At 51.1% G+C, this 26,386-nt stretch overlaps 1 protein-coding gene across 1 annotated transcript in view; it reads right to left on the minus strand.

Annotated features, from left to right (window-relative positions):
- LOC115327540 (hillarin) overlaps positions 1 to 16,985 on the minus strand; it is a 38,075-nt gene extending 21,090 nt beyond the window's left edge. Inside the window, exon 1 of the mRNA XM_040498725.1 lies at positions 16,571 to 16,985. Coding sequence (XP_040354659.1) covers positions 16,571 to 16,585 — 15 coding nt within the window. The 5' untranslated portion in view covers positions 16,586 to 16,985. The remainder of the gene's footprint in view (positions 1 to 16,570) is intronic.
- Positions 16,986 to 26,386: the final 9,401 nt, after the last annotated feature.

The following is a 26,386-nucleotide window of genomic DNA, read 5'->3' on the forward strand; positions in this document are numbered from 1 at the left end:
CTGGGAAACAGTTGCTACATTCACCCAGGTGTTTTACGATTTCCAAATTGGCAGAACATACATTAATCGTTCTTTTCTTCTCTAATATTTTATCGTTCAAGCAGCGGCAGTCCAGGCAGTAGATATTGACGGCTGTAATCCTTATAATGGTAAATGCTCTTGGGCAGTGTTGTTTAGCGTACCAGAAGAGAAGCCTCGCGAAGCCTCTTTAAAACAAACCCAATTACTAAAACCCAACGATGTGGCCTAAGACGCTGCCCCAAAACTGTTTGGCCTCTTGAACGGCGGAAACCTCGAGCTAATCTCTCCGGCGGCAAGGCTAATTTCGCCCAGGTGTCATTTAAAATGGAGCCTGCATTGTCCGCTGCTCATCTTTATCATGTTTCCCTCCCGTTAAAAAAATATTCTATAAACACCTGCCCACAAAGCTGTACGGACAATTTCGTTAACTCGAACTAAAAATAGCAAGTCCGGTTCATAGGGCATGCTTCGCATGAAAGCTACAGACCTGTCAGACAGGGACTCAAAAATACGCCCAGTGTGGCAGCATCCAATTCCTTCATTCTCAAACGCCGCCGCAGTCATTGGCCAGCTTGCACCACGTGACGTTTTGTTCACGTACTAATGGCATGTGGGCACTTCTTCCCATTCGTGAAAACGGGACCAATTCTATTGCCGCAGAGATTCCAAAATTAAAATAGAACCTGACGGCGACCTTTCATGTCGCTTCAGGATTAGCAACCAGCGACAGAAGAGAGAAAAAAAAAAGTAGGTTATTTCATGTATCATCAAAAAGGCACTGTCATGATGTCGCGGCATATTGACTGTTCAGTGAGACTCATTACGTGAGTTGTGGGCCACTAACGTTCTAAAAAAAATTTTTTTAGTCGGTCGCGTTGGCTGTCTCAAGAAGCAGGACGACGGAAAGCAAATCCCCGAGACATCGAACAACAGACAACGATCCCTGCGGCGCGCTAAGCGCGTGTCTTATTCAGGACACATTAGCTAACGACGAGACCTAAGGACCTTCATGACGTCACCACGGCCATGACGTCACGCACGCGCCTCCTCACCCCACTGGTGGCTCCATAGTCCATCCAACACTTCCTAAATGGAGAGGCCGAAGTCCTACGTCACCTATCGGAGGCCAGCGCAAGAGCACTGATTGAACACGTATCCCAGCCGAACGTGGACGCAGAACTCGTGTTCCAAGGTGCGCCCCGTGTTGGCCCTTCTTTACGTGACGTAGAAAATCTAGCACTGTGGCCTTGTCTCGAAGGTGTTGCTCCATCGCCCTCCGCGTGGACGACGCAGCCCGCATCGTGAGAGCCGCGCAGAGAGAGGCGTTGGCGAAGGACACCGTTGTGTGGAACCGCGTTCGGGACGTTTATGGCACGGGAACCCATTGTGGGGCGCTCACGTGGGACTCGGCGCAGCGAGGCCGTGCGCTAGAGATTACCACCGGGGGCCTTGCGGACCAATTGGGGACAATCGCCGCGCAGTGCGTGCGCTCCTTACAGTTGCGTTGAAATGATTTCTATATTACGTTCACCCCTAAGCTGACAGAGCGCGGTGGGAGCTACGCGCTCGACGGACAATTGTAAAGATTTCGTCGCCCATGGCCGTGCTCGTTGAGCGTGGCTATGGGTGGAAGCGTGATCACGTGGCGAAAGGTAGACGTGTCACTAGTTCAACAATCACGCAGCCTACACCGCACCGTCGGCTTAGGGCTGAACGGAGTGCAGAGTAATTTTGTGGCAGAGGTATCCCAGATAGTGGAAACTAAGTTCCATTCTAACTGGAACAAAGGATTCATTGCTTCGGAAAAGTATGAAAGAGAAAATGAGCCGACAGTATACAGGTGGCGCCGCGTGCGCAAATGGGAGGGAGCAGAAACGCGCGAGTGACGTTTGAAATGGACTTGGCAAGGCGACTGTTTCTCTCTCTCTCTCTTCTCTCCCTCTTCCTCTTTCTCATACGCACGGCCAAATGTAGAAACAGACACCCACACACACACATACGGTCAGGCAGACACACACACACACAGCAGTGACGTAGGCACGATTTTTTTTTTCAGGGAGAGGGATGGGGGAGGCATGTGCATATGATAGTAAAGTCGGCTTGCTGTATTTAAGGGGGGGGGGGGGCGAGGGAGGGCTGAAGACCCATAAGCCCCTCGCCTGGCAACGCCACTGACCCACAGGTAAGCGCATACTGTGACGCACACACACAGGCGTATCGGCGTGCGGTCGTGTATCACTACCGCGTGCTACACGCTAGAGACCCCAGGCTGGCGGTTGTACTGCACCGGCTAAATCGCTCATCTACAGCTGAGAGACAAGTCGTCAGTTAAAAAAGACTAACTTCAGGCTGTATAAACATACAACAAACACACACACACACGCACAGGCAGGCACGTACACACACGCAGGCAGGCACATGGGCAGGAACAGACACGTGCAGCCAGGCAGACACACAGAAGGAGCAAGACGGACAAACACAAATACAGACACGTGCAGCTCCCTCCCCCCCCCCCCCCCCCCCCCGCACACACACACAAACATGTACTCGCACACAATCCTATACATTCTTTCAAGCATGCACTCCGCGCGAAGGCAGGTTAGGCAGAAGTTGTAATATTGCCACGCTCGTCGGCGAGCGACCGCGCGCGTGGCCGAGTGGTTACCGTGCTTGACTGTCGCGCAGAAAGTCTGGGTTCGAGTCCAGTTAGTGGAATGCTCTTTTATTTTTCTTTCATTGCGTTCTCGTGAGTTCGAGAACATTCTCGTCAGATCGAGTTCCGAATGTTCCAGTCGCCGAACAATCTAGGCCGATTGTTCCAGAACCCAACGCGCGTACATAAGGGACTCCGCGTGGCGGGCCGCAGTCAGTTTTCGCCCAGCGTTCGACTCTGCTGCTACGCCGACTCCGACGCCCGCGACGCTCCGTTATTATCTTTTGTACCCTTTTTATTTTTGGCACACGTTCGCCACATTAAACGTTTATTTCTTTCTGTTTATTATTGTTTATTGGTCACTACCCGTGACATTTTGGTGGAGGTGCGGGGTAACGCATGCCCGTGCAGCGTTCCCCTCCCAGGACCCGCTGTGCAAGCCCGACTCCAAGCTCGCTGAGAAAACCACTCTGCGCGGAACCTGAAACTCGGACCAGTCGCCGCACCAAGGGAGAGGATCCGGAGTACGGTTTGCTGCTGGACAAACCCAAGCCGAAGAAGACGACGATGGACAACCAGTCGCAGGCCCCCACCGCTCCTGCCGTCGTCTACCTACCCGTCGCTCCTCGGACACCGGCTCCCTTCCACGGCGAAAGCCACGAAGACATCGACGACTGGCTCCAACAGTACGAACGAGTGGCCCGTCATAACGGATGGACACCGGAACAGTGTCTGCAAAACGCTTACTTCGCCTTGGAAGCCACCGCCCGGAACTGGTTCGAGAACCACGAAGCTTCGATCACCTCCTGGGAGCAACTCAAGGCTGAGTTGCGAAGAACGTTCATGAGCCAACACCGAAGAGAACGCGCGGAAGAGCTTCTTCAAGCGAGGATTCAAGGCCCTAACGAGAGCATCGTTAGCTTCGTGGAAGATGTCCTGCGACTGAGCAACCGCGCCGATCCCGAAGCATCCGAAGCAAAGAAGCTCAGAGTCTTGATGCGTGGCGTCAAGGAAAGCATTTTCGGTGGTCTTGTGCGGAGCCCGCCTACCACCGTCGAAGGCTTCATGACGGAGGCCACCAACATCGAACGTGCCCTTCTAGCACGAGCCACCCACTATCACCGAGTTCCCGGCGTCGGTTCCTTTTCGCCTTCCGGCTGCAACACCACCGACATCCGCGAGATGATCCGAGACGTCGTCCGGGAAGAGATCAAGAAACTTCTACCTGCCGCCGCAAGCCCAGCTTCGCCCTCAATCGCCGAGATTGTCAGGGAAGAAGTCCAGCAGGCGCTGCCTGAGGTTCTCGTCAGCACGGCTCCGGAACCACCGACGTTGAGTTACGCCGCAGTGGCCCGACGGCCACCGCCCCCTCGTCGCACCTATGTCACGCCGCCCCGACGTCAGTCTCCTGCGCCGCAGCACGACCGACGCCACAACGACCAGGTCCAGTACGCCTGCCCGGAGCCTCGCGCACCCCGCAAGACCGACGTGTGGCGAACGCCCGACCGACGACAAGATCCTCCACGAACGTCGGGGGACCCCCACTCGAACGCTACCAGAGACCAAAACGACGCCGCTGCAGTGGTGTCCAATAACCTAAACGTCGTCATCGACGGCCACGACGCATCTGCACTCGTGGACACCGGAGCAGACTACTCAGTCTTGAGTGGGAGGCTCTCCCGCCGCCTTCGAAAAGTCACGACGCCGTGGGATGGACCTCAAATACGAACCGCCGGAGGGCACCTCATCACACCCATCGGGAGATGCACTGCTCGCGTCGAAATCCGCGGTGAAACGTGCCCTGTGAAGTTCATCGTTCTACAAGACTGTTCCAGAGACGTTATTCTCGGCACGGACTTTCTGTGTGAATACGGCGCCGTCATCGACCTTGGTGAGAACAGATTGACGCTGCGCAAGCCTGATCCGTCTTCAGAGAAACCTCAAACAGCGTCAGCCGCCGTCCGAGTCGCTGCCGACCACGTGAACCTGCCACCGCGATCAAGTGTTGTCGTACCCGTAGTGGCCGATGTAGCTACCTGCGGCGAAGTTGTTCTTGAAGGCAAGCTTCAATTACTCCTAGAAAGAGGAATAGGCGTCGCAAGAGGAGTGGCTGAACTTCAGAATGGGCGGACTGTGGCCCTCGTGACGAACTTCCGGATCGAAACGCAACACCTCACGAAAGGTGCAGCCGTGGGCCACGTCGAGGAACTCCGAAACCCCGCCGAAATCACCGCGATTACTGACGAATCCTCGCCGCCTCAGCAACACATTACGGCGCCAGCGCAGCTCGACATTGACCCCAAGCTTCCAGGACCGAAACGACGGCAGCTAAGTGACATTTTGGTCGTAGTGTTTTCCAGCGACTTCGACGAGCACTTGCGACGACTCCGAGCAGTTCTCCAAGCCATAAGGACCGCCGGACTCACCCTGAAGCCGTCAAAGTGTCGGTTCGCCTATGACGAACTGAAGTTCCTAGGTCACGTGGTTAGTAACAAAGGCGTTCGCCCCGACCCAGAGAAGACTCGCGCCGTCGCAGCATTTCCAGTACCGACAGACAAGAAGGCCGTGCGAAGGTTTCTTGGACTATGTGCCTACTATCGGCGCTTCATCCGGGATTTTGCAAGGATTTCCGCACCACTCACAAACCTCACAAAGGACGCCGAGAAATTCGAATGGGCCGAGAAGCAGCAGCAGGCATTCGACGAGCTGAAGCGACGACTGCAGACTCCTCCTGTTCTAGGACGTTTCGATCAAGATGCGGAAACCGAAATTCACACGGACGCAAGTAACGCTGGACTTGGCGCGGTACTGGTTCAAGTGCAAGACGGCACCGAGCGAGTTATCGCCTACGCAAGTCGGACATTGTCCAAGGCGGAGAAAAATTACTCCACGACTGAGAAAGAATGCCTTGCTGTCGTCTGGGCAATCACGAAGTTTCGTCCGTATTTGTACGGGAGCCCGTTCCGTGTAGTCACGGACCACCACTCGCTCTGCTGGCTTGCGAACCTCAAGGACCCGTCAGGACGCCTCGCTCGATGGAGTCTACGACTACAAGAGTTCAACATGACTGTGGTCTACAAGTCAGGCCGCAAGCACAGCGACGCCGACTGCCTGTCCAGAGCCCCCATCGAAACACCTTCCGGCAGTAGCAACGACGAAGACGACGAGTGCTTCCTAGGTGCAGTGAACACCGACGACATGTCACGACGTCAAAGAGACGATCCTGAGTTGCGCGCACTAATCGAGCACCTCGAAGGACGAGGGGGTACTGTCCCCCGTGTCTTCTCGAGAGCCCTGCCGACTTTCGTCCTCCGACAAGGTGTACTTTACAAGGAGAACTTCGGAGACAACAGCACACCATGGCTGCTGGTAATCCCCACCGACCTTAAAGCGGAGATCTTTCAAGCCTGTCATGACGACCCGACGTCCGGACACCTTGGTTACAGCCGTACGCTGGCCCGAATTCGTGAAAGGTATTACTGGCCCAAGCTGCCGAAGACCGTTCACTTCTACACGCGGTCCTGCCACGAGTGCCAGCGACGCAAGAAACCACCGACGAAGCTGGCAGGTCTCCTGCATCCGATCGCTCCCCCGACCGTACCGTTCCAGCAGATCGGAATGGATCTACTTGGTCCTTTCCCACCATCGACGCAAGGAAACAGATGGATTATTGTCGCCACAGATTATCTCACACGGCACGCCGAAACGAAAGCCCTTCCTGTAGGGACTGCTGTGGAAGTCGCCAAGTTCTTTATCGAATCCATCGTCCTCCGGCACGGCGCTCCCGAAGTTTTGATCTCAGACCGTGGATCATCGTTCATGGCCCAGCTGACGCAAGAAATCCTTCGTCTCAGCCACACCAGCCATCGGCGCACAACGGCGTACCACCCGCAGACCAACGGGCTGACGGAGAGACTCAACAAGACCATCGCCGACATGATCTCCATGTACGTCGACGTGGAGCACAAGACCTGGGACGAGGTGTTGCCATACGTCACATTTGCCTACAACACGGCCGTGCAAGAGACCACCGGGGTGACACCCTTCCAACTGGTTCATGGTCGTAAAGTAACGACAATGCTGGACGCGATGTTACCCCACGAACCGGCTGTCGACGGAAGCGACGACGCCCAGGTGGTTGCCCAACGGGCAGAAGAAGTCCGCCAGCTCGCCAGACACCGTATTCAAGCCCAACAACGTGTCGACACTGGCCGCTACAACCTTCGTCGTCGGGACGTCCACTTCCAGCCCGGAGACAGGGTGTGGGTGTGGACACCGATCCGCCGCCGTGGTCTCAGTGAGAAACTCCTAAAGCGCTACTTCGGACCCTACAAAGTACTTCGTCGACTCGGGGATCTGAACTACGAGGTGATGCCCGACGGAATACGGACTTCATCACGCCGCGCTCCACGACCGGAAGTCGTCCACGTCGTGCGCCTCAAGCCGCACTACGCGCGATAAGACTGCGAACTGTGATCTTGTGCACCGCTTGATACGATTGTGTTTCGCGAGCCTCCGTATGTTCCCATTTCTTGTTTGTTTCGCTCTGTTTTGTTGCCTTTTACGTGGCATCGAGACGGTGCCTTTTTAAAGGGGGGAGTAATGCCACGCTCGTCGGCGAGCGACCGCACGCGTGGCCGAGTGGTTACCGTGCTTGACTGTCGCGCAGAAAGTCTGGGTTCGAGTCCAGTTAGTGGAATGCTCTTTTATTTGTTCTTTCATTGCGTTCTCGTGAGTTCGAGAACATTCTCGTCAGATCGAGTTCCGAATGTTCCAGTCGCCGAACAATCTAGGCCGATTGTTCCAGAACCCAACGCGCGTACATAAGGGACTCCGCGTGGCGGGCCGCAGTCAGTTTTCGCCCAGCGTTCGACTCTGCTGCTACGCCGACTCCGACGCCCGCGACGCTCCGTTATTATCTTTTGTACCCTTTTTATTTTTGGCACAAGTTCGCCACATTAAACGTTTATTTCTTTCTGTTTATTATTGTTTATTGGTCACTACCCGTGACAATATCAAGGATATACTATTAAAAAAAAGTTTGGTTATTATTTTTTTAATTAATGATTGAAAGGTTCGTTTTGTCCCTTTAAAAGCTGAGATCTTTGACTGTTCGAACGTGAAGCCCTTGCAGTCTTTACGTCGACGAAACGCCTTCCTATTCAAAGAGCACAAAGAATAAATTTAAAAACAAACCTTCTGAGTGCTATATCACTCCTTTGCACACTTCGTCGCTGAAAGCACATTGCTATGTTCATTTGTTTTCGGTATGCATGCCTTGTGCGATTCATTTCTTTTAGAAAACCTTTAACATCTGCTGAACTATAACATACTTTTGGTAATAAAGAATCCAATTTAGGCTATAGGCTACCTTAAAATTTAAATGCCGAGGTGTCCTTAGTCGGAGTCACACGTGAACGTCATTGGTTGTAACTATAAGTCGGTGACAGTTCAAGAATGAAGCGGAAGCTCCTCCCATTTCTCCAGTTTAGTAGAGCGAACGCTGGAGAGGTGGCAACCTCCTCTCCACCGTTCGCTCCGCTGAAGCGGAAAGGGGTGGTAGGAGCTTCCACTTCGTTCCTGAACTTGTCACCGGCTATAGTATCATATTACGCGTTCCAGATAACCATAATCCGTCTCCAAACGTAGTACAGACTTGTCTGAGCAAGGCGGCTTGTGAATTTAGATGTATGTGTCAGGTCATTTGATCGGCGAGATTTTCTTGTCATACGCATCATGTAATTGATGTTAGGGCCACTAACTTTGAAAGGACTTTCATAAAATAGAAAGATGTCGCCAGTTTATCCATCGATTTTATAGAAGAGCTTTAATGGAATTGAGCTTCAAATAAAAAAAATCATGAACTCTTGCGAAGGCTTCACTAGACCACCGTGGGAGTCCGTAAACAACGTCGAAGAGACCTAGTGGTGGTTGAACACGGAGACGAATAAGGTAAGCGATGTAGCAGATATGTTTACTCCGGAACAGAAACCGCAACCAAAAGCTCCCAAAAGGCATAAAAGGAACCGCATGCCCCGAAAAAATGTAATCGAAGAAAAATTGCTCAGTGGACTGCGTCATCAAGACCTCCAAGGCTCCCTGAACCCTCGCTTACCGCTCGAAGAAAAATAATGCGGTGGAAAACTTTTCCCTATTCAAAAGACCAAACGCCCCCCCCCCCCCTTTCCCTCCACCACGAATAAATAAATAATCGCGAAATAACATATCAGACAAACTTCAGAACAACGTATGAAACCAAGAGCAGTCGCGTCTTACAGGTCGTTTCAGGCTACATCCTTCCGTATACTACTTCGGTTTGTTGATCCCCTCTTTCTTTTTTTTCTCTAAAATTCTCAGTTTGCTTTATTTTTATTCTTTACCATCTCCCTCCTCCACCCCCCCCCCCCCCTTATTTCCTCACACCACCCTCCCTCCGTTCCTCACCTTTCCCGCGCTCCTCAGAGTATATCTGTTACTGTTTTTTTTTTCCTCTAGTTCGCATTGAACTTTATGTCTCAATTCAGCACGTCCCGGAAGCTCTGCCCTCCATGTACCGCAAAACGCGAGCAGGGCGCCGCACGCGTCCCAAGAAACCTGTCGTTGTACGAATGCTTGAGAAAAGAAACGCAAGAAGGAATAGAAGAAGAAAAACTCCCCGAAATGATGTCTGCGTGTTTCCAGAAAAGATCTCTCTCCGTGATGCGTGACGGTGCGATCAACAACGCGCGTGCACGCTGCTTGCAAGACGCGGCGCCGCCACACACACACACACACACACGCGCACAGATGATCCCACGGCCATTCTAGGGCCGCGTTTCCTACTCTGAGCCGAAGTCGGTTTGGGGTTGTTGTTTCGAACTCCGTCATACAAACGGAACATCCACGCTGCAGCAACAGCGAAAAGAAAGAAAGGAAGGAACAAGAAAGCGCTACACGGAACGTATGTTCGCCCTTTAATGGCGGGAAAAAGAAGAACGTTGCTTCTCCGCTAAAATTTTGTCTACACCGAAATAATAATAATAAAAAACAACATGAAACGGGTTTCATATTTTTTTTGCGAGTTCTGGAAAAAATGCCGTTGAACGTGAACCACCTCGACTATGCGCAAGGTCGGCGGGCATTATACATACTGCCCGAGACATAAGTGCGGAAGAATCGTACTTCAGCTTGAGTAAGGTCTTATGTTACTCGATGTTTGCACCTAAGACATGTTCTTCAAGACGAACCACGTTACAGCGTTGTCTCAATGTGCTTTGAATTTATTTTTAGAAACAAAATTGAAGCCCTATAGTGAAGTACATAGATAAGAGCTAAATCTATTTCTAGTCAAGTCAAAAGGTCCCATATGACGTCATCTGAAGCACGATGCCAGTTTTTGTTCTCGCAAACTCCTGTGCGCAATAATATTGCTAGCTTATTTTTTTATAGTTCTAATTGAATATAGAACTCTAGGAACTCGAAGATTTTGAAAACAACCAGGTTGAAATTAGATCTTTAACAAATTATGGCGTAAATTATAAGCTCGAAGTGTTCAATTCCCTCAAGTATTCGGAACTCAGAAGGTAGACACTTTACACATTTTTAAGATGCAACAATATAGAATAATACTGTATCACTGCTTCAAGGCGGAGTGACAGTGCATCAATGGCAAGGCACCTCATGCAACACAGCAGCAAGAAAACGACAAGACAACGACAGGGACAGGCCGAGGCCGCTAAAAAGATAGTGGGACACCACAGCGTAGTACTCTACCTCACGCAGCAGTAGCAAGATAGTTGGAAGCTGAACAAATGCCGTTTCTTTTCTGCATTTATGCCATAGAGTCGCAGCACCTTTACGCGATAGCAAACACAAAAGCTCGTTCCTATTCGGACGCACAGTAGCGTCGCATAATTGTCTCCACGTCCTCGCGACTCAGCCACGCAAGTCCGTGAAAAGACGCCTCTTTCATTTTCACATAAAACGGGGTTCTGCTAAAGATCTGCTTCCGCGTCGCCCTCGTCACCGGAAGCAGACGGAAGACAAAGCGCAGACCTTCCAGAGGACTAGCGGTTGTTGTCATTCCCGGTCGTTCCACAAGGACATACTTTCTAAGGCCGCTCCGCCAACACGTCACGACTTGAGTCCACATAGTTGGACATCATTGAAAGAAAAGGGTATATGCGGGCGCGTGAGACGGTAAACTTTCGGACCCGCCGACGAGACGTCCGGCAACTTGTTTTCTTTCACGCAAGGACAAATTCGTCGGCGTCCATTGTCGCCAGAGGTGGGCTCTCTTTGCCCTGCGCGACAATGTTTCGAGAACAAACCCCGTCCAGTTAGGACTTGGCCTTCGGATGGATGGATGGATGCTTATGGATATACCCTTTGTAACGGGCGGTAGCTTCCGCCACCTTCGGTCGCGTTGGGAGTCGGGACCAGTGTAGCCATACGAACGCCGAGCGGCGAAAACAGCCCTGCCTCACGTCCGCGACGAAACCACGATTGGCTCAAGGCCTCGTCTCTTTACGCTTCTATTCGTCGTTCATCGTCTAGGCGAAAAATGCCGTCACTGAACGGTGAACGCGCGTGCGGCGTCTGATATATCACAGGAGAGAGTATCTGCGCCTGCTCAGACCGCGATTCACAGCCAACTAGATAAAGATGGCAGCGCGCTGAAGACGGATAATAGAATTGTCTCCATCGTAGTACCTGTTTGGAGTAGACAAATACAGCGCAGGGAAACTGAAATAATCTTTTAAATCTAATAGGGGTCAAAGTTAAATTTGGGGTTTTACGTGCCAAACCTAGGGTGCCTACATGTTTCCGCTCCGCTTTAGGGTGGCGCCAACTTCTTGTTACCCTTTCCCAGATCCTCTCCCACCGCCATTTTTTCCCACTTCTTAGTTCGCTAAACGTACACAACGTTGAGTTTCTGTAGTCTCGACACACAGGCAACACTGTGAGGCCACTTCCGTGTCCGTTCATAAGAGGAGTCGGAGGCTCAGCGGCATGGCGGTGGTCGTGGCTGTCGCTTTCTTTTTTCGGGTGTTTCATATTTTGAAGTTGCGAGCAGGAAGTGTGCGTTGCTTTTATCGAAACGCGAGTTCCCGCGACAAAATGGAACGCAACAAACCGGCATTCAACGCCGAAACCTCGCCGTCGGAACGAGAGCGGTGAGCGCTCCTTAGCACTAACAAGGATTAGCGGCGTAGTCCGAGCGCACGACCGGCGAGTGTGACAAAATGGTCGACAAAAACAGCGGAGCTTGCCATGGTAACGAGGTAGGCAACACTGGTTTGTCGGCAACAGGTACCACAAACGTTGTCGCCACCCTAAACAGCGGAGCGGCGGAAACATGTAGGCACCCTAGCCAAACCAATAGCGGGCATCTGGCACGCCTGAGGATTAATTTCGACTACCTGGGGATCTTTTGACGTGTAACCGAAAGCTCGGTTACATGGCGCCTTCTTCGCAATAAGCCTCCGTCAGATCGCGGGCATATCTACCGGGATTCGAACCCGCCACCTGGAGATCCGTAGGCCGGCGCTTCGCCTCGGAGTCACCGCGAGGCGGTCCTTCTAAGAGAGGCTTGCAAGAGACTGATATAATGAATTCAATATTGACATAGCTCTGATTTTTGCAGAAAAGCCCTGGCTTGACTATATAGAGTACAGACCATTCCAACAGCCACCTTCTGGGCGCTGTCACCTATTTATGTGCATGGGCCGTGAAGCGGGATTTTAGCACGCGTGGAACACCGCGCATCTGCACACAGTCCGGTGACTCAAACTTTTCGCCTGGGCGAGAAATTTGGCTGAGCATTTGTATGGGGGGGGGGGGGGGGGGGGGGGTTACACTTCGTTATATTGTATAAAGATGCCTCGGAATCGTTACTAAATTTAAATGGCCTTTTGATTTAGTAAAAAAGAAATTGCGCAGGATGTACGTTGCGAAACGCGCGTCTCGCAATATATATTTTTTTTTTTTGGTGGAGAGGAGGGTAGTTTTTTGTGTCATACTATCCTATTCAAGCACTTAAGAAAAAAAGAGGTAGAGTTGAGTGCCCCTTTAGCTGAAATAAGACTCACTTTTTTTTGGTATACCAGCGGCAAACCACACTTCACGGTAGTTGTATATATAGTTAAAACTGGCTGGTAACTAAGGCTCGTTGAACAGTTACGAAATGGGCAAGCTTCGGCACTGCCCGACCATAAAAAAAGGAGGGGAGAAACAGAAAAAAAAGAAAACAAACTCCTGAGCCTTGGGTGCGCTGCATGCGCTTCGTAAAACAGGGAGGTGAATACGACAGAGCAGCCCTTAACGCTCATTTGCATAGTATCCTAAATACCGAGTTTTCTGGACTCGTACTCCTTTCTTATATTGTTATTGTTTTTACTTCGTCTGTGTGGACAGAAGCAGACGATCTCTTTGATGTCGCCGATGTTTCGCGGGAATAATCGTTAACCTCCCCCCCCCCCCCCCCCCCCCAAAAAAAAAAGAAATAAATAAAAGCGTTTTTCTTTTTTTAATTATTATTAAGAGGTAGCATTTATAGTTACATTTATGCATAAACACCAGATGCCGCCTAAATTTAAATAGCAATGAAAGTCAACCCTACACAATTCTAGGCCTTTCATCTGGTGCGACAAAGCGAAAGATTGGGCTTCGAAGCCAGAACCGGTCCTTGAAAGCTCGGCGAAAAATAGTTGCAGACGAGTAGAGCGATTCCGCACTGCTCTAAAACTAAATAAAACTAAACTTAAGGACCAACTTGCTGGTTTATGCTACTGCCAAGGGATTTTTTTTTTTATTGCGTGGTCTTAATTATTTAGTACAATTACACTAAAAAAGTTCTACATCTTGTTTTTAGAGTACTGACTCGATCTGTCCGCAGCAAGAAGGGCTAGAAACCGGAAATTGTTTGCCTTGATAGCCCATTAAAAGGCGGTCATAGATGAATGAAACATCTTTCGTTTCTGGCGTCGGAGACGCTCGTAAGCTACCTGCGATAGGCAACGTGCAATGCTGTTTGGCTTGGCGATATCTAGCGACTGAAGCAAGAAACATTGGGTATGCCTCGGAGTGGCCGCTGCGTTGTTCCAACGTGAGCCATTCCTCTGGTGGCGCCGCTTAGCCTAGCGTCTGAAGCAAGAAATACTGGGTAGGCCAGGGAGCCGTGATCGAATAACATGCAAGTACGGCGGAAGCTACGGCCCTAGCAGGTCAATCGGAACGTGACTACGTGTCACCGGTGCGCTTTTACTGCGAAGAAGTATCAGGCCTTTCGCTGCGTCATGCCCCAATATGTGTGCGTTGCGCTCGTATATGTAGCGCATAAGGAGAGCTCTCGGCACGCAATGTGGGGCTTATCGTTCACTCTTTGCAAAGTTACAACAGGAAAGAGTATAGCCGTGGGCCCTCACTCTGCTGGCGCCACCTGGCTGTTGCCGGCTGGCAACAGCGCAGATTCAGAACAAATTTCCTAGACTAATTACGCACGGAATCGAACTATTAAATTCAGAAAAATCAAGCTAAGTTATGCAACGACTTTGTTAAAAAGTAAAGAAAATTATGAGCACAGTGCAGCAAGAGAAGAAAAAAATATGTATCCTGTACAGTTGTACGTCGTTGAGCAATAAACATGCCACTGTGAAGTTCATACATTGGTTTGGAAGATGACCTCGTTTTTAGAGCAATAGCCAACAAACAATGCACCCAGAAATGTCACGGACACCTCCCCCCCCCCCCCCCCAATTGTTGGCAATGTTTTATATATTTATGTATCATCAACCGCTCACAAAGGACAAGTTAGTGAACAAGTGCAAATATTATATTTAGAAAGAAGCGCCTGTAGAAAATTATTTCAAAATTTGTTTTGAAATAAATGTTTTTTTTTTGTTACCCGCTTAGCAAAGCACGCGATCCGTGGAACGATCTCAGAGTGTTTGAAACAACTTGGCGACCAAGCACAGTGCTCTCCAAACTTATCTGGAACACGCCAACGGTGTGTTATCTCATGATAGCGCCACCCTGGCGGCAGCGTGCCGAAAAACTGCTGCTGCATTACGTAGCGCTCAATGGAACAGTCCGAGAAGGGGAGGTCGCTCGTTCAAGGACGAAATCGCTGCTTGACCGGGAACAACACCTCATCTCCAATATTTGTAGAGTTTTTATACATTCATTCAGGACTTACAAGGCATGAATGCAGTATTAGCAGATGTCGCACAGAAACAGGCGTCCTTCCTCGATCCTGTACGAACTAGAATTTCCAGTCTCTATGCTATAATACAAATCTTATCAAACGGATGTTTCACAAACACCATAAACATACGCACACTAAATGAAAATAATACCTCCGTCTGCACTTTTGTGTGTGTGTAAAATAGGGCCTTAACTTATTAACCTTTCTTTGCAGAGTTCGTGTGCTGTATTCTTTTTATCAGTGCGTATATTTTATTATGTGTATTTATCGAAAGTTCCTGCTGCCAATGTAATAAGGAATACAGACCAAGTCAAGCTGTTTGTGACAGCTTTCTGTCTGGATTTCCCTCCATAAATTTTCGTAACATAAAGCTTATTGATTGATTGGTTGATTCATTGATTTACATTTTGCTGCCAGGCGATCTAAACTTTTTTTTATTGCCTCATTCGGTAAAAGTATCAAATGCTTGCCGATTGAATCATCCAATCATTGACTGTTTTCAAAGGCACGTATTCGTCTTCGCGAAAAAAGGTGGCGGTAAGTATTTATCGGTGCAAAATTGCTACGGTGCCCTCGGTCTAGCGAGGTGCCTCCCCTGCCATGGGCTGTTTCCATTGAGCGCTACGTCATGCCACAGTTCTTCGGCCGCCACCTGCAGGATAGCGCTGCCGTGAGATAAGACATCGTTCAAGTGTTGCGGGTAAGTTTGAAATGAACTGTTAAACAATTTAAGAAGAAAAAAAAAACAATTATAACTGCGCGGGGTAAGGTGAGTGTCACAAGCGCGTAAAACTTCGCAAGCCAGGATGATCTACAAAAGTTAAATTTCATCCCACAAAAATTAAATTACTATACCGTACGGACGAGCACACCTTAGGCTATGAACACCGCGAACCTGTCGACAAAATGAACTCATTGCAACTGCCATTTCGACGTTGTCGAGAAACGTGTTCAGTTGCTCCAAAAAGCGAGATGAACCAACCGAGTCGCTTCGGACTCGCTCGACCTCGAAAAATACGTAAGAAATTTAATAAGCAAATACTAAAAAGTAAAAAAGCGCACTACATATTCGAGCGCAAACGCCATTAACCCAACGCCCACAACAACAACAAGAAAGTCCCGTTGGCCAGAGCTTTTTCTTTTTTTTTCCTATGTTTTATTTAGATCTCTCGGTCAACCAATTCCGTAAATTGATATTTCGACCCATAAACAGGATCCAGGCGGCCTACGAATCCGATTAAATGATAAAAAGGGGGGGGGGGGGGGGGGGGACGCCCCACTGCTCGAACTGCGCTACAAAAAAAGAAAAAGAAAAGAAAACGACAAGAGCAAAATAAGTTGCATTTGTAGCGATATCCCACAGATAAAACCCACATCGAACATCGTTCATTCACGTTCGCAATAACTATACACGCTAAAAAAAAGAAAGAAAAAAAAAAGGCAAGAAAAAACGACGACGGATGACTCTATACAGAAAGCGAGAGCTCAAGAAACACGGGGCGTGGGTTAGCGTATCTTAACGTTTCCGGTTTCGCAATTCGTCCTTTCGCAATCTCATTACCATCGGTGCGACAAATAATGCTTGCGACTCGCCCACGCCTCACATTTCTTGAGCTCTCAGCGTTTCAAGCATTCTTTCGTTAGGCTTAGCGTGCAGTATATAGTGTTAGGCAGCGGCGCAGACGACATCGGCAAAAACAACGGTTACTCACAACTAACACCTCCATGACGCCGGTTCCTTTTCCCCGACCCAGGGGGCCGCGGGACTCGCAGGCGACGAGGGGTTCGAATCCCGGTTCAAGAAAACGGAACCGCGCCTCGCGTCGTCCAGTCCACGGTCGCGCAGAAGGACAAAGACGAGCCAGATGTCTGCCTCGACCACGCAAAAGAATGTGGCTGTGCCGATTATCTTTATATTTTATTTTAAAACAGGCAAAGCAAGAAAAAGGAAACGCCACCACGACGGTGAGCGCGCGTAGGTCGACTTTCTCGAAACGTGAGGAGCGTCGCAGGAGAAGGAGTCGTCCTGCTCGCCGACGTCTCCTCCGCCTTTGGCCGGCAGCCGCGAAGCAAGGTCGAGGCAGTCGAGGCAGTCGAGGCGCGACCGACGACTTCGGAAGCCCTTTCATGGACAGGTCTTGGAAACCCGCTGACAGCGCGGAGTAGTAGTAGCATAAAATTCCGATCGGTTGCATCGTCTCCCGACAGGTGCCGCTGGTGGGGCAGTTTCTTGGTGTTCGCGTTCGCACTGCCAATACATCACACAAAAGGCTTGGAACATACAATTGTGTAAAGACAACGTGCTTCGAACATACTTGAAGCGATTACGCAGATAATCGTGTAACCATGACTACAGCGAACACCATGTCTTTTGATGTGATGTATCATATGAATAGTGTGCGACTGCGCTGGGCTTAAGGTATCACGTTTATTTGTGATACCCGTCTCTTTCTAATGCTCCTCTCCCTTCTTTCCTCCTCTCTCTCCTTCTTTCCTCCTCCTCCTCGAACCTAGCGCGACGCCTCTTGGATCTGTACCGCCAGCCTGATTTCCTGGCTCGTAAATTGACACCCAGCGCAGCTCAAAACACGTACGCAGCACATTCTGTCTGTCCTCCTGCATTTAACAAAAAAGGAAACCGTTTTTCTTTTTTAATTTCTTCTGTTTTTATACGCAGCACCAGAAATAGCTGGCTCCCTTTCCTTCGCGAAAGCTGCTCATTCGTAAAAAGCATCCCTGCACAAGGGCCATAACGGTACAGACACACAAAAGTTACCGATATTAGGGAGTTTTAGTAGACCGTGTTTCCCGCTCCGCTAGCCCTCCGCTACGAAGAAACCGCCACTGCGCCTGCGCGCCGATGGCCTTGGCTGTAAAGTTCCGGGTAGCGGAGGGGCTTAGCGGAGCGGGAAACACGGTCTACTAAAACTCGCTATTAGTGACTTTTTAGCAAACCGTTACCGTGTACCCCGTACCGCACCACCGGAGAGTCGGAGGCTGAGGCGTGCTTTTAAGCGCGCGCTTCGTGGTCACGGTATCACCCGCGCGCGCGGTTAAAAGCATGCTTCAAAGGTTCCGGTAGCGCGGTACGCACAACACGGTACAGGTTTTCAAAAGTTCCCACTAGCAAGTTTTAGTATCGCGTATACGAGCGAACGCAAGCCCCGTGCGTTTGCTTCAGCGTTGCGGGTTCCACAATGCGCGTCCGCGGAGCCCAAACTGCGGCTTTGGATTGGCGCATGGCGACTTCGCGCATGCGCAGCGTGAAGAGCGCAACGCAACGCTAACGCAAACGTACAGCGCTTGCGCTGTCTCGTATACGCAATACTAAACCTCACTATTATCCGAAAGTATACGAGTACAGACGGGATGTTGGGAGGTTGACGAACGGAAACTTGTGTGCTCACAAGAGAGGCACGGATACAGAAGGAATCCTTTGAAACACCTGTACACCAAGTCGGCTCAAAAACACATCAGGTTACATGTGGAGTCGAGGTCACGAGTACGAAAAATAACAAGGTCTGATGTCTCGCTCTCTTATCCACAAAGTCCGCCAAACTATTCAGTTAGTCGCACCCAGCGTATACGATAAGAAAAAAAAATGCCCTAAAGCTCTACTGGAAAAGCAGGGCCTTTAGAAAGAAAACAACAGCAACACAGACTTCCCTCCAATTATTTCCAAGAAATAATTACTCTCCACGAGACGAAAGAAAGGTGGCCCACAGCCGCTATTAACGTTCCAGAACAGTCGTTTAAAACAAATAAACACCCCCCATATTACCCCTCACAAAAACAAACCCACGAAAAACAGGATAGTTCCCGTACGGCCTCGACCTAGCCGCATCTGCTACAGCTTCATTTTTCCGTTCCCTTCCGACGATACAGCACCCTCCGACTAGCCGTGGGACCACTGCGGACTTTCCAAAAGTTTGAATCCATGCATCTTTTACCTTGTCACAACTGCCAACGGTCCGCGATGCGTTCACCAAACAAAAAAAGAACAAAAAAAAAAAGAAACATGTAAACCACCAAAGCGAGCATACGCGACACGCCACCAAACCTCCCTTCTTTCACACACACACAAACACAGACACTTTAAGAAGAAATATACAGTAGCGCATACAAACAGTAAAGCTCAAAAGTTATCAGAGCAGAACCATCTCGAAAAAGGACGCGTATACGTAGAGAGACCTCCCAGAAGCCTATATTGCGGTGCCACTCTTCAAGTATACACATCTCTTTTTTTCTTTTTTTTTCCTTTTGATGGGAGAAGATTCTCTTCTTCAAGCCCGAGCGCGGTTGCACATCAGAAGCCGCTTTCTCGCCGAAGATAAGGAGAGTGGAGGTTTCTCAGAAAGACTGCCGCGTTCGGTTACAATGGCGACCAATATGCATGTCTATCAGTCGTGAAATCTTAATGAGCAAGAGCTGCCAGCCAGTCGCATATATGCGTGAGCCACCCTGTCGCTTTCTCCCCCGGCATCTTTCAAAAGCGCCGGATCTTTGCGCGGCCGCGGCGTGACACCCTTATGCAAATCCGACTCAAGAAGCTTTCGAGGGATAACACACGACGCGAGCTCGCTTTCTGCGAAGGCCGGCAGTAAAAAAAACTCGGAATTGTCGCGGCACGTCTACGGGGAGTCGGGACACTTTCGCACTGAGCCAATAGGCGACCGACGCGTCTCGCTAGCCAGCTAACTAACAAACAAAACACACACACACACACACAAAATCAGCCTTTTTGGTGATGCGAGGATTGGGATTCTTCAGAAGTCACTAGTTTTGTTTTTGTACCATGCAGCATATTCTCTTGCCACCGGCCGGTAACACTCGAGTGTCTGAACGGTTGCCAACGACGTTTCTGAAGTATCTGTGAACGATGTGTTTCGTGTCAGTCGGCCTTGTGTTAAAGCACTATACTCTATTACAAACGAACAAGTGCCCTGGTCAGACTTTCTATAACAAAAAAACAAAAGTGTTAAAAAAAACTAAGTTTTCTGTTTGTTAGTAACACAGTCAAGGTTCAAGGTTCAAGGTGTTTAATGGCACAACTTCCACACAGCCGAGTGCCTGAGGCAGCCAAAAGGCAGAAGCCCGTACAGCCAAGTGCTGGCTGCCTCCTCGGCTGTGTGTTAACAGGTGAAATGATGATGATGAATATACAAATGAAAGGGAGGAAGAAATGATAGGTGCACAGAGTTACTGGGCTCGGAGAGCACGCGACACAGTCCTGCTGAAGTCGCGGAGTTCGTCCCCAGTCCCCGGCAGGGGTGGGCGCGTGCGCTCAGGTAAGGACAGGTACGTGCTCACCGCGGCGGGGAACAGCGAAGCTTCGTGTCGCCGGGTGCGGGCGCGGAGAGGGATAGGGCAGCTTGTCCGGCTAGAGATACGGGGAACTGATGCTAGGCAGGAGCCGGCCAGCGAAGGGCCAGCGGCAACAGCAACGAGTCGGACACGCGCCACTGTTCGTCGGTGGCTCAGGCGGTGCCAGCCAAGAGACTGCAGGCGTGCGTCGTAGTCAGAGGAATGGTCGTGGCGGGCCAAGGTTCGAGTCGCGCGGCGCTGCACACTTTCTAGGCGCTCAGTGAGGTGTATCTGATGAGGGCTCCATATTGAAGAACAGCACTCCAGTCGAGGAAGTACCAGAGCCGTGTACAGTGTTTTCAGGGTCTCCCGTGCAAAACGCCGTGAAAATCGAGACCCTAATCCCAGTAACCTGCGAGACCTGCTCACCACCTTAGCCACATGGCAGCTGAAATCGAGTGAGGGCGTGAATGATACACCCAAGATGTTGAGCTCCTGTACAGGTGGGAGAAGGAGCCCTCCAAGCGTGTAGTGTGGAGTCTGGACCTTCCTGGCCGAACTGAACCGCATCACGGCACACTTGTCGTGGCTGACACGGAGGTGGTTAGAGGCCGACCAGACAGCCAACTTGTCCAGGTGAGCTTGCATGGCGGCAAGATCATCGGGGGAGCGATATGCACATCGCCAAAGTAGTGTCGTCGGCGTATTGGATGGTGAGGAGCCTGTCGGACTGCGGAATGTCACGAACATACACATTGAAGAGTGTTGGGCCAAGGACGGACCCTTGAGGGACACCCGAGGGGGCTGAAAGGGTATGCGATACAGCACCCTTGTGCCTTACACGAAAACTGCGATCAGCGAGGAAGGCATCAATCCAATGCAACAATCTGCCTCCTACCCCGCAATCCGACAACTTCCTACTAAGGCAGTCGTGGTCCAGCGTGTCAAAAGCGCTGCTGTAGTCCAGTTGGACCACGTCGGTGGGAAGGAGGCCGTCCATGTTGTCACTAACGTAGTGAGACACAGTTGATAGGGCGGTCTCACAAGAGTGAGAACGTCGGAACCCATGCTGGGATGGTGGAAGGAGCTGGAGGCGCTCCAAGTGGTTGAGAAGATGCCTGTTGATGATTCGCTCCAGGGTGCGGCACAGGATAGATGTGATGGAAACTGGACAGTAACTGGATGGGTCGCTCGGTGACTTGCCCCTACCCTTAAAGACAGGAGTGACCAGGGCCTGTCGCCAACAATCGGGCAGGACAGGGTTGTCCAAAAGAGATTGGTAGATAGCCAGAAGGGATGGAAGAACGTAGGGCTGGATCATCTTGAGGAAGGTGGGAGGGATACCGTCGGGACCAGTAGAAGAGGAAGGTTTGATGCAGCGGAGGGCCTCCTCGAGGTCTGAGGAAGTGAGAGAGAGAGATGAGAGGGTATCAGGGTTGGACGACAAGTTAATGTCCGCGTCATGGCGGGAAGGTAGGGAAGGGGTAGAAACAGGTGTGAACGCTGAAGCGAACTGGCTACCAAACATGTCGGCAATCTCCCCAGGTGAGGAGACTATCCTGCCATTGGACGTGAAAATCGGTTCCTGTCGCATAGTCTGTGACTGGCTGACGTAGGACCAGAACACCTTTGGTTCCTTCCGCGCTCGGAAAGCAATCGTGTTAGCAAATGCAGTCTCAGCAGCGTCTAGGTCGGCCTTCAGGGAGCGCTGGAGTGCCTTTGCTCGCGAAAGTGTCTCAGCGCACTGCAGGCGGGCCGCACGCTTGAAGAGTGCCCGCTTCTTCTGAGCAGAGCGGATATGTTCTTTTGTGATCCACGGGGCTCGAGAGCGTCCCCGGCGAGAAACAACACAGGGTACGCACTCCTTCTGGATCGCACACACATAGTCGCACCAAAGGTCCATGTTCTCCAGGCAGTCGTCGCCCATAGTCGTCATGCACCATGGGGTGAGATGAGACAACCTAGCCATGTGCTCTCTATCAGTCCGGTGAAACTTCCATACTGCGCGAGCGAAGTGGCCCTTGCGGGGAAGCGCCATGGCGTATGCGAGTTCGATGGCCAGGTGGTCACTTCCGGAGAGGCCAGGGTAAACATCGCAGGAAAGGCTTTGAGTTGGATGGGACACGAATACAAGATCGAGGAAACTGGAGGATGGGATATAGGTGGGGGAGCGGCAGATCTGGGAAAGCCCCAGTGTCGACACCAGGCCCAGAAGAGTGTCGTCAGCCGCATCAGAAGGGATGGGAGTATCAGTACCCCACCAGTCGATATGGCTGTTGAAGTCACCGAACAGCAGTACTTCGCGATAAGGCTTCGCCAGCCCTTTGGTCAGCGATACGTCGAGGAGGTCATATGCAGTAGCCCTGGTGGACGGCGGGCAATAAGCTAGAACTAGGAGGGAGCTGCCTTTTGGGTGGCGGAGTTCAAGAAAGACGGCCTCCAACTCCGGGTGCTCCAGGTCATACCTCCTGACTGCCGGGAGGCTGGACGGCACGGCAATGAGCACACCACTGCCGTGGGATGGACGGTCACGACGATGGACGTTAAAGGAGGCCTGGCCGAAGAGCTCGGCGTCACAAACGCCAGCGTCCAGCCACGTTTCCGTAAGGAGAATGACAGTGCTGCCGGGGAGGGCTGAGGAGGCGAGCTTGAGGTCTGACAACTTACTCTCCACACTCCGGCAGTAAGTGTACCAGAAGGTGACAGTCTTGTTGAACGGATTGCTCGGCTTGGGGGACGGTGATGTGTCAGGGACGCCCGGCGCGGAGGGAGATGAAGAGTCAGCCAGGGGGCAGCCAGCACCTCGAAGAAGTCGTCTGCGAGCGGTGGCAGCGAGCAGACTAGGCAAAACCATGGGTCGCCTCCTTTACCTAGCTTGCGGTATTCTCCTAGTGACATATAAACGCAACCCCGATGAAACCAACCATCGCACGAGTTGCAGCAGATGGCCGCTTGATTGTCTCGCACTCGCTTCGTGCAGCTCGCACAGGAAGGATGCTGCGGCCCAGGGTTTGTTGCGATGTCGCCGGCCAGCAGAAGAACACAGACGGTGCGAAGGTCGAGGCGGTGTCCCGTGATGCCGGACAGAGACAGTCGGCGGTGCGGCTGGGAGATGCGCCGGTGTTCCGTCGCCATTGTCGAGCTAGGCCTAGTAGGTGTAAATGGACCGACGGCCGCCCATGCGGAAAAGCTCGGGGGAAAGGGGCTGGCGACGTACACTGAGATCTGCTGCTTGGCATGATGGTCGAGAGCTAAAGAGTTGTCAAGTCGGAGCTTACAAAGCGCTACGAAGATACAGCATACCCGGAGCAGCGCGAACATGCGACTACCCTCCATGGGGGGGGGGGGGGGAGGCATATGAGAATTTCAGTGTTTTCTTAGCATAAATTAAGAACTAAACTTTGTAGGTGCACAGTGGAACGCGCCAAGCCTATTCTTATTTTTCTTCTACCAAAGAAGTTCGAGAAAAGCGAAGCTCTCGCTGTATGACCGACACCGCAAAAGATTCACGAATTTATAGTATTGCAGGGCTTCTCATTATGGTTCATGGCCATGGCTTCTAAGCAGCTTCCCATCGTACGAAAATGAAAAGGGGACATGTACAGACGATGACACGAAAAGTCCGCGGGTCGTCTTTATTCTCTTCGACGTCCCTCTCGTTTTCGTATTCTAGTTCGCAATACGCTCATTCATTAAAATAAGCTTTTTATCGAGACATCATGGATGTGTATATAGTTGATATGTCTCGTAGTAATATGCTTCAAGACGCACTTACAACGGTATTTCCATTATGCCATACAAAAAGACAGTTCGCAGACATGTTGAAGCATATATGGAGCAAACGGGCTTCGATTATGCTTCAGTCCTGTCTGCAGATAAACTCCGCGTCTTTTGCATGATGCATTACAGCGTGACTGCACCTTTAGACACATCCCAAAAGCACACCAAACATCAAACACGCGTCGCTTGCAGCAGCACGCCACGGTCTATAGTTCCCGCTTTGCAACTGCCCCTTCTGGACCCTCTACGGGACGGTCGCGCGCACACTGAATTTGCATTCTCTTCCGTTGCATCGCGGGCGACGAATTCAATCAACTCGTCGAACGACGCGACGAACCGGAACAGAACGCCGCAGAAGGCATCGGAACGCTTCAGCGTTTTTTTCAATATGGTCGCAGCGTGACCACGAGCGCGGGCAGTAGTTCAATTCGTTTTGCATGCACGAGCAGTCTACGGCCGGTATACGCGCCGCAGGAAGAATGATGTCGGCAAGTTTCTCAAAAGAACCTAGGTTCAAGAGACGGAGCAACTGAAACCATGGACGGCGTTCGGAATTTCATGGCGAACACCTCCGGTGCAGATCGGTTCCTCATGCGCATGCGCGCGATGCGCCGAGGCGCGGGGTACAGGGGGCGGGGACGCTTCCAGACGATTGACGCTTTTGCCTCCACTTCGCACCCTGCGTTGCAAACACGGCCCATAAACCACGTGACCCCTATCGAGACAGGCTCGTCTGCCACTTTGCGGCGTACTCTCGTCCAGCTTCAGCATATTGCCGTTAGGGGCGGGTCGAGTATTCACAAACGGTGACGTCATGCGCAGGCACTGCCTTCTAGGTTGTAGTGGTTGGAGCCACTCTCAGATCCAGGCACACCGAGCCTTTCGAACGAACGGTGAGAGACGGAGCGCGCCGCAGAAAACTGCGGCGACCGGGCGGCGAACGGAACCGGCCCGATTACGATTCTCCACGGTCAACTTATCGTAGACAATGGAGCGACGTCGGGGCGGACAAATATAGCCGGTGCGGCGGTCCGGGGGACCCGTGGGACTCTACCGTACACGACGTCGAAGACGGCGGCGGCGGCTCCCCGGAGGCAACGTCGCGGCGGCTCCTGTGTAACACACCCGGAAGTTCTGGGGCGGTGAGTGGCACATACGCCTCCGTGTCGAGAGTATATAGGGGACCGTCGCATATGCTGCCACTTCCGGTCGCGAGTATGAAGGCCTGGGCCCGCCGACATTATCGGCGATTGCAGCACCGGGTTTCTGTTTTCTCGTTATTATTGTTTTTGATGCTAAACATAGAGGAGAACGGTGACACGCGTTGTAATGGCGAGCGCTGTCAATATCTTGACACAGTCGGCGTGGTCGCTCAAAACAATTCAGTTCGGCTATGTGATTTCCTCGCGGCAGGAAAGTTGCAAGGCCGCGGCTCAGCTGAACAATGGATATTTAAGTTTAAAAAAAATTTAAAAAAAATGTGGACGTGTTTTTGTTTCGAACACTCACCCGTTCAAACCGGCTCCCTGTGTGCTCTAAGCGAAATAAAGAAAAAACAAAGAAAAAGAATAAGGCGCCGAAAATATTAAACAATATCTTGGTGCGAAATGCCTGGATTTCTTTCGGTATGTCGGCTGCTAGGCGTTGCAAACATATTCCCATGGATAGAGGAAATCGAGATCATTTACTAAAACAAAAATTTCCCACAATGAAGTCTCAGGCCCTAAAGGCGCGATATACTTAGTTGTTTTCACCCCAAATAAACAACCAGAGAAAGCTACAGCATTAGCGAGCACGTATCAGCGCCGAAGTGAGACACGTGACAAAGCACTTTCAGTTCACACTTATGCTAAGCGTTGTCACGTGCCACGTTGTAGTCACGTGGGTGCGCACAGACCATTCCAGTAATCGCCTTCTGCGCGCCGCCATCTTTGTTTACTGGGCTGTGGAACGCGCTCTGAGCATACGCAAGAAACCACAGCACAGTGACTCGGCATTTTTTGCCGGTGTGATAAGCGCTAAAATGTATATACCGAGGACCATGGCGGGTGGTCGTCGTTTGTTTTACTTCCGACACGCAGGCCTTTCTCGCGGAGAAGTTTGGAGACGCTTCATCCGCGACTTTTAATCTAAACCACAAAGTAAGATCAGTTTGTCTTGGTGCTCAAACTAGCACGAGTCTCGTTCGAATCACGCTTATAGGAGACGTTGACATGAAGATACCCAACACTCGAAAAGTGCTCGTACCTGTCTTTCCGCGCGATTATCGCGCAGGCACCAGACTATACGTTGAAATGTTCTGTAGCGGCGCTATACAATGTCGTTTCAAATAAAAGCAGAGACTATAGATACCCTACTTGCCCAGCAGTTTGGAAGATGTCGCAAAGACGCACTCATCCGAAGAACAAAGGGGCTAGCCGTGCCGTCTATTACCAGGGAGCGCC

This window comes from Ixodes scapularis, unplaced genomic scaffold (assembly GCF_016920785.2).
Source record: "Ixodes scapularis isolate PalLabHiFi unplaced genomic scaffold, ASM1692078v2 PGA_scaffold12__126_contigs__length_90152505, whole genome shotgun sequence".
NCBI lineage: Eukaryota > Metazoa > Arthropoda > Arachnida > Ixodida > Ixodidae > Ixodes > Ixodes scapularis.